Source organism: Larimichthys crocea, chromosome XIX, assembly GCF_000972845.2.
Source record: "Larimichthys crocea isolate SSNF chromosome XIX, L_crocea_2.0, whole genome shotgun sequence".
Taxonomy (NCBI): Eukaryota; Metazoa; Chordata; class Actinopteri; family Sciaenidae; genus Larimichthys; species Larimichthys crocea.
The window spans coordinates 5756252-5764959 of record NC_040029.1 but is presented as its reverse complement, the minus strand read 5'-3'; the positions used below and the strand labels follow the sequence as shown (position 1 = coordinate 5764959).

Sequence of the window (8708 nt, the reverse complement as noted above, 5' to 3'; positions counted from 1 at the left end):
CTTTCTATTACAAAGCTTAAAAAGGTCCAGTGTGTATGAGATTAAAGAGAATCTATTGGGAGGAAGAAGAAGTGAATATAATATTCAGAAGTATGTATCACTTTTTGAAGTTGTTGCACATTATTTAACTGTAAATTTGATCTTTTATATGCCTTTAATAGTTTATATGTATATATTTTGTTGTTAATAGATGGTTCCTTTTCACATATGTTGTTTTTGTTTGTTTGTATACTGGAGTATTGTAACAAAAATAATTTCCCCCAGGGATTATTAAAGTAGTTCTGGATCGGATTTTCATTTGTGTATAATCACCTGAAAATATGAATCGTTGTTTCTTTTTTTGTTGCCTTAAACTGAGCCCTGTATATCTACAAAGAAAGAGCGGGGGTCCTCTTCCACGGAGTCCGCCATGTTGAACCGCCATTTTTCTACAGTAGCCCAGAACAGACAAAACCAAACACAGATCTAAATATATGACCTTTTGCTTTGAGTTTTTCCTACATGCTTAAAAAGGAGAGGGTGAGGCATTTGGTTCACTGCTAGATGGCACTAAATCCTACACATACTGGACCTTTAATTGGCCTACAACTGCAATTCAAATCATCATCAGTTCTCAGCAAGAGAGAGAAAAGGGCAGAAGATTTACAATTTCTCATTTCAAAGAGCTTTTCCCTCCTCGCATTGTTTCAAGTAAGGCAGTAAAGAAAAAAAACAAAAAAACAGTTCCAGTCCTTTCAAGTTGTCCGTTCCATTAAAAAGTCAGTGTTATCATACATTATATTCAAGTCTTTGTGTTTACACGTGACAGGTCCAGCCCTGACTTGTTTTTAAAAAACAGCTTTAATCATCAACTTTCACCTCAATAACTAAAAAAGAAAAAACACATGGTGGGATAGATAACTTTGAATAAAAGCAGACTCTACATTGTGTCCTGGAAAGACTTCCCTCCTCAGGTGATGTAAGGTTCCCCACCACCACCCCCCCCGGCTTCCATGCTGACAAAAGTGGTCTTCACCTCCATCAAAGCTCAGCGGTGTCTTTGATGTGCACAGCCGGGGACAGAGAAGGATATTGGTTATTAGTGTGGAGAAGAAAAAAAAAAAAAAGAAGTACCTGCTGTAGGCTGCTAACAGCTATCAAACCGTGGATGTGTTGGGATGCTGTCTTGACCAGCGTGGTGTTAAATTGTTATTTCCCAACCTTTTTGGTCCAAGCAGCACAAATGCTGTGACGTTTACACCCTGCAGGTGCGTAGCTGAGAATTCTGGCCTGCTGAACAATATTGCACTGGGCCACCCTATCTTTGTGTTTAAATATGCACATTTGTTAAACTGTCTTTAACCCCATAGAGGCCGAAGATGTAGAGTCATCTCCAGGTTTGGAAAAAAACCAGGTCATGGTAGTCTCCTTGAGCTGGCCGGTGGATGATCCGTACTGCGGGGGGGGATTCACTTGCGGGCGCAGCCAGGGTAAGGAGGAGGAGGGGAGCAGTTGGCCGGCTGAGGCTGAGTCGGGGTGTAAGGCGGCGGGTGCAGCGAGGGAGGGTACATCTCATAGTCGTAGGTGTATGGAGGTGGAGGGCCTGTGATCGAGACAAAAGGAAAAATCTAATCATTTTAAACTTCACATAGAAGGTGAACAAGGCCCACTTCAGCTCAGGAGACATGCCCCCATTTTATATTGAGGTTGACAGAACAGTGGCGCCATCTAGTGGGTGAGTTCACAAACTGCAATCCCTGCAGGAATGGACTTGGACCGACGCTGAAGATCAAAAATATGGCAGCAAAGAGTCCTTTTGTTGACCACAATGCGTCAGTCTCGCCAGGGGAACTTACATTATTCACTGAAACATCAAAAGGAGCAGAGATGAAAGAAAAGATGAGTCAAACCCCGACTCTAAACCAAAGGGTTGCATCAGCAAAACCATTTATAACCCTTACTATTATTAATAGCTCCCAGTTGCAGGAGGAGCTTCATTTGTTAAAATGTCCAGTGCTGATCGGACACAAGATGCTTTGCAAGAGATGAGAAAGAAGCAACTTAAACTGTGAGCAGCAACTCCTCACATCCTTGTCAAGACGTGGAAAAATAATATATCACTGTAGCGACATGCGTTCACGTGTGTTTTGAGTGTCATGTTTATGAAACATGATCAGAGCCTGCAGGGCAGAGCAAAGAGTGCCGGTCCAGTGTAGCGTGAAGCCGGTACACCGAGGAGAATGAAACATAATGAATTAATGATGATCACCAGAAGACGAAGAAAAAAAAATGCCATTGCTGGAGGGAGTCACAGAGTACAGACACTGACGTGCAGACAATGTACCTGTGAGTACAACGTGGAAACATTGTCGCCGGTTTTCTCCCCTCAAGAGAGAGAACATGGTGTAACAGATGTAAAAACAGTGAGTGGACGGGGGGGAAAGAAATCATGCTTGTACAGGAAGCAGCAAGTAAAGAAGGAATGAGACGTTTTTGTGAGAAATTCAAAAAAGACAATTATGTGTCGGAATCCTTGAAGGCAGCTCATAGCTGAATGATAGCCGAGCTGCAGCTATTTCATCCTGAAAAGAACTCAGTCCTCTCTTTGTGTGCCTATTCAGGTATGGTGCTCAGGGCCAAGGTGGATCCTGTAACGTAGTACACCGATTCATTTTTCACGTCTTTTCATACATGGTCGCCTGAGGACAGCAGACGAGGTGGCATTGTGCACGTGGACTAAATAAGTTGGAAACAGAAAATTCTCATGTATGTCCTTTAAAAAACATGTTGGTTCAAGTTTTCCATTGATGTTTCAAGGGCCAAAGTGGTCTTCACTTGCTGGGAAGAGTGTGCAGCAAACTTTTTACGACTGTAGACTGTATCTGCTCTGCACTTTATGATTAATAAACCATTTATCAATGTCTAATAGATCAGATTATTAATGATCCTTGAGTTTTATTGTGAAATATTCCTGTCTATCCTTAAAAAATGTGTGTGAACAGTATGTTTGGTACCACTTTTAGATGTTTATAAGCTGTAATTAATGTTTTATTTGCATAATTTAATCAACTTTTGTTTTGAAAACCTGTTTTGGCTGGTGCATTTCCTTGAAAATTGTGTGCGATTTAAACAAGTTGGCATCACTGTGTGCCAAGTCATATGCTAATACTTTACTAAAAATAATAAATCATCGTGTGTTGTCCCCTATAGACCCACCTGGGTAGCCCTGGGTCACAGTGTTGATGTAGGAGGTGCTGAACACGCCGACCCGGGCGCCTCGCCCGTTCTTCATGCACATACATACGCACAGGAACAAGGCCGCCACCGCCCCCATCAGGAACACCACGCCGAAAACGATACCAGAGATGGCAGTGCCCCTGGAACACACACACACACACACACAGAAACACACACACACCATGAGCCACCTAGTCATGTGTGATGGGAGGCAGCTGTCTCCAACAGACATGCTACCAATACTTCTAAGTTGCTGCCATGGAGATGGGCCGCAGCATCTGATGGTAACTCAGCTGTGTGATGTGTGCGCAGTGCGAGTGTGACAGCGTGACAGTGCGCGTATGCATTGGTGTGTGTGGTGTGTTCACTGCAGAGGAGTCTGTGAATTGGCATGACAGAATAGGGGAAAAAAACCAAAAAAAAAACATCTCATTAGCAGGTTTGTTGCGTCTTCATAGTCGGCATGAGTCACAATGTCAGATTCAGGCCAGGCTGTTATCAAGAGCAGCAAATTCTGATTTTTCTAACCACAAACACACGGATCATTAAAAACACACGGCTTTATGTTGAAGCAAACAGAAGTCTGACAACTAGGTGAAAGTGCTGAAGCAGCTGCGCTAAATCAAAGCAGGCAGAGGTCAAAGGTCAGCGTTTCTAAAGGGTCTTTCAGCACGTTAAAGACAGCTGCTGTGTGACTTAGTCTCACTGGAGAATCTATCGTTGTGTGTGCAGATAATTCAGAAAAAAACTTAAAGTTTAATGGTGATTTGGTAAGGAGTGGCTGTTTTTGACATTTCAGTGCGCTGATAGACAACTGCAAAAGTATAAGACGGTGATTTAGTGGAGTTTAATTTAGGCTTCCTGTAAAAACAAGGTTGTTAATGCCTCGGACAGCTGCACCGAGGCCTCGAGTCTGTCTCCATTTCATCCTCCATGATACCTGCACTTTGTGATCAGCTATCAGAAGGTTGCCATCTGCCAACTGTTTCTTTCTGCACCGATCAATGGACGTGAAAGAGAACTTCATATTTATTTTTGTGTTTTGCAGTGAGAGTTTTTGCAGGGACAGGTACCTAAACTAAGGGGCACTAACACTCGTGAATGAGGTGCAAAAGGATTTATGGAGGATAGGCACAGACCGCATGGCTCAGGAGAACCAGCTGCTTGGACCACGGTATACATCCTTATAGGTCTTGTTGTTGGAAAACTAGAGCTACAACAATTAGTTGTCAACTCTTAAGTTAATCTACAACTATTTGAATAATCGATTAATCATTTGTAGTATTTTTTTCAAGAAAAAAAAAAAAGGTCCATATTCTCTGATTACAGTTCTCAAATGTGAATATTTTCCGATTTCTTCAGTTCTCTGTGACAGTAATCTGAATATCTTTAACAAGACATTTTAGGACGTCACCTTTAATATGTTTCACAACTGTCTGGAACCCAAACAACCCACTGAGAAAATGAACAGATCAAACAATATTGAAAAGAAGCGACTGCAGACTGCACGTTAACTTACGAGAGGACGTCGCCCACGTAGGCGTAGTAGGAGCAGCAGAAAGGTGGAGATCCATCGCAGCAGTACTCTATACAGCCTTCACACTGGGCTTTACTGCCACCTGCAACACACACACACACACACACACTTTAAGAATCTCCTAATGTAGGATGGTAAATTTTGTGGAACTGGAGATCACTGGCAGTCATCTGAGTGCTGATAGAAGTCTTTAAAAAATGCATTAAGCTCTTCAGTGGAATAGTAGAGGATAAAATAACACGCTATGGCTTCTTTTTTATTATCAGAAAGAAAAAAAATACCCTGCACTAATACATTCATGGTGTTAAGAAGAAGAAGTCGTACATGTCCACCTACGATGAAAGAAACCGTTAAGTCAGGTCTTGTTATCTGGAAACTTTTTTTAACCTTCCCTGACATGAAAACATAACTTGAAACGCTATAATGAAACCTTTCATTAACTAACCTCAAAAGCACACAACCCTCAACCAGCGCCCTCTATTTATACCTTCAAAGACACATTTAAAAGCGCAAAGACAGTCGATTTATTATGGAGCGCAGAGAACTGGAGACGCACTTGGATGTTTTAAAAAGAAGCAATCAATACCTGTGGATGGTCTGGGAGGGGGGGAGGAATCTCTGTGGTGAGCTCACACAAGGACAAACCTGGTCTAGGATATTGTATTTAAAAGATATTTAAATAGCAGTCAGATCAGAGATTTAAATCTACAGCAGAGAGAGGAAGCTTTTAAGGAGACTAAAAGTTCAGACGTCTTTGTGATTTTTCTCCTTTTCTTGAATTCACAAACATGGATCCGAAAAAGGAGCTTCATGCTCACTTGTCGCCTAATACAATACAAAGATTACATGGCAACAAGCGAGCGTTGCCATGTAACAGCCACGTGGCATTTCCGTTAGTTAATAGTTAATTGTAGACATGCCTGATTTATTTTTCCACGTCCGCAGCAGATCAGCCCACAGGGCCGAGCAGCTGAATCATACACCGTAGGCTGGAAACTGGCTGAATTTGACAGACAAGTCTGTGACACATTTCTTCACTTTTCTGACGACAACATGGCATCATTAGGGAGGTCGGCTCATGTTCAGTTGCCAAAATTGCTTAATTCTTATTAACTGACATAATAGCTGCAAGTTGTTTTTTTTTGGTCTGTCTCATCAGGAGTATCCATGAAGCTATGCCTCTGTCCGGGTAAGGTACAATCTGTTATCTCTGGTGGGCATAGCCGTTGCATTACTCAGGAAACATCAGCCAATCAAATGAGAGGCTCTTTAATACTTGTGAGATAAAAGACCCTGTTTTTGGTAGAGCTCCAGAGAGAAGACGTAAAACTACATTATTCTTAAAAACAGCAGATCATATCAACACCATATATAACAGCAACAAATAATTAATAATTCAAATAAAAACACCAAAAATTGTCAAATACGGGCCCTTTAAGTATAAAAATTTGGGCTGAAATGATGTCAATCTGTAGAAAAATTTAGTCGGTAATCAATAAATCATCAATCAAGCTAAATTAACAGACATTCACTGATTCCAGCTTATGAAAAATTAAAAGATAATGACAACAATCGCTAGTTACAATCCTAGACAGACTTCAAGTCCTGATTCTAGGAGATATTTGCATAATTCTACAGAATAAATTCAATCTGATGGAAATTATGTCTCCAGGTTTAAAAAAGGGTCACGTCTGAGTAAATAACCCTGATGATGTCATAAGGGTCATGTGGCCCACACTCTGTAAATTGTTAACAGAAAACATTTGAGGCTTGGAATTTGAGGGCTGTATACGTTTACCAGGCAGAGCTGCTTTCCGGGAAGTGAAGGTTTTTTGGAGTTTGACTCATGCTCAGAAATAAAAGTCAGGATATCTGAGCTGCTGCTTTGATCTCTTGTGAATCCCCCCCCACAATTTTTTTTAATGAAGGTGCAATACTCCACAGAGCTGCTCAGGGGTGGATGGAGGTTACACGAAAACTGTGACCAAGGTGTGAGCACTGTGCACGGTGGATGGTGGATCGTGAGGCGCAATGATCACAGTGACTGAATTAATTACTTTTTGTGTGGGAGGTCATAAAAAAGAATTTAAAAAAAAGAGGGACACAGGATGACTGTTTGCGTGGTGGTCAAACGCAGACAGCACGACCACTTTACACCTAACATGCTTATTCCTGCTATGAGCACAAGTGCCAATTGCAGGCTCTATTACATGTTTTTGTGTGTGTGTGATTAATGTGGTTCATTACCCCCACCCACACCATCACCCCTGCCTACTCAGCCAAAGCCTCCATATTCAAAAAAAAAAAAAAAAAAAGATGTTACACACAGCTGTGCACCCTCTGTGTACTCGTCTCAACCTGCTGCCACGACACAAGCCTCTTACAAGTCCTGGTGAGCTGACGATATACGTGTGTTTTCTTCGCCGGCGTGAAGGTTGTGAAAGTCTTTCACAATCCGGATCATGTCGACACACACACACACACACACACACACACACACACACACACACACACACACACACACACACACACACACTTCAAATAAAGGACAACGCAAAGAAAACAAACTCTGTGCATGTGTGTGCACTTAGGATCTGCTTTCTCTCAGCAATCACTCCCACTCAAATGTATGCCTTGGGGGCATATATGCACACTTCCAGGCGTGTGCTCATACACAGGTAGAAAACTAAAAAAAGACAGAAAGCACCGGGCTGCCTTTTAATGCTGATCTTGAGGAGCTTGCAGAAGTTTTGAAAGCTACATTTTAACATGATTTTATGATGATCAAAGCAAGTGGGTGGATGTCTCCTCAGTGATGGAGGTTACAGTCAACCCACTTTTTTAAAATTTTAACACCACATCCCTGCAGGGGGAAAGAAAAAAGGCTGTGATGTTTCCATGTAAATACCCACAGGAGGTCGTCCCACCAGCAGACTACTTTTTCTGCTCTTGCTCTGTCTGGGTGGTCCTTGGGAGGTCCTGGCTCCTGTCTCTCCACACGCTGGGAGACAATGGCACTATGTCCTTACCCCCACCCACCCGTTTTTTTTCTCTCTCTCTCTCACACCAGTCATCTCCCCCCATCCACAGCACTGTACCGCAGGCTCACTTTAAATGTTCCCAGCAGTTTTCACGTTTGGTTTGCGCTCAATTTGGAGGAAAACGCGCTTAAACCGGTGCTCCCCAAACATTTTACGCACCGCTCACTTTAAAAAGGATTTTCACGACTTTTGTAGTCCCATCTTTTTTTTCCTCCCAGAGGCAGGAGGAGTCACATCAACAATAAAACACCATCATCAGCTAGTTATAGACATGTGGAAAAACTGATTGGACAAATAAACTCACCGGTGAATAAACAAAGCAGCAGCGAGTTCCTCAACAGTTTCCATCTGATCGCCTGCGTCCTCCACCTCCTTCTCCAGGGGTTTTCCATGACCCTTCAGCCCCTGTGCTTTGATTTTCTTAATGAAAAAGCTTCTAACAGTCACCTATTCGGCTCTTCCAGGAGCATTGTTGTGCCTCACTCCTCCCCTTACATCCCCCCCAAGTTCCCCCAAAGACAGCAGCTCAGCTGTTGCGCCTCACTTTATTTCCCAAAAAAAGTGACGCTCCGTTTGCTCCTCCACGTGTGAGCGGCTTTTTTTCTGTCTGTGTTCCGTCCTGCCTGCTCCCACACCTCTCTCACTGCCTGCAGAGCTTTTTATTCCCCTCCCTTCCCCCCGCCGTCCCCCGTTTGCTCAAATTACCCAGTTGAGTTCAGAGAGAGAGAGAGAGAGAGAGAGAGAGAGTAAGTATGAAGTGAGCCTCCATAATAAAAGACTTCTGGTTGATATTTTCAAAATAAGACTTTAATTGATCAGGCTTGTCTCTCTATATATATTTTTTAATGACTAATATTGATCAAATTATAAATATAAAATGAAATATTTCTCTCTCTCTAATTTACTTTTGAGCA

At 42.3% G+C, this 8708-nt stretch overlaps 1 protein-coding gene across 1 annotated transcript; it reads right to left on the bottom strand.

Moving 5' to 3' along the window:
- Positions 1-556: 556 nt before the first annotated feature.
- Positions 557-8507, bottom strand: cyyr1 (cysteine/tyrosine-rich 1). The gene is made up of 4 exons (XM_010754015.3): positions 8099-8507; positions 4736-4835; positions 3196-3356; positions 557-1582 (listed from the first exon to the last, which is right to left on the bottom strand). Exons 1-4 carry the CDS (start codon positions 8184-8186, stop codon positions 1449-1451), a joined length of 483 nt encoding a protein of 160 aa, XP_010752317.1. The 5' UTR covers positions 8187-8507; the 3' UTR covers positions 557-1448.
- Positions 8508-8708: the final 201 nt, after the last annotated feature.

What these genes read in the sequence shown, in the direction of transcription:
- cyyr1 (XM_010754015.3), bottom strand. Translation starts at nt 8,186, where the DNA reads ATGGAAAACCCCTGGAGAAGGAGGTGGAGGACGCAGGCGATCAGATGG. An exon ending in TACGTGGGCGACGTCCTCTC is followed by an intron (nt 3,357 to 4,735) that starts GTAAGTTAACGT and finishes TGTGTGTTCCAG; the next exon opens with GGGCACTGCCATCTCTGGTA. An exon ending in TGTGACCCAGGGCTACCCAG is followed by an intron (nt 1,583 to 3,195) that starts GTGGGTCTATAG and finishes TCTCGATCACAG; the next exon opens with GCCCTCCACCTCCATACACC.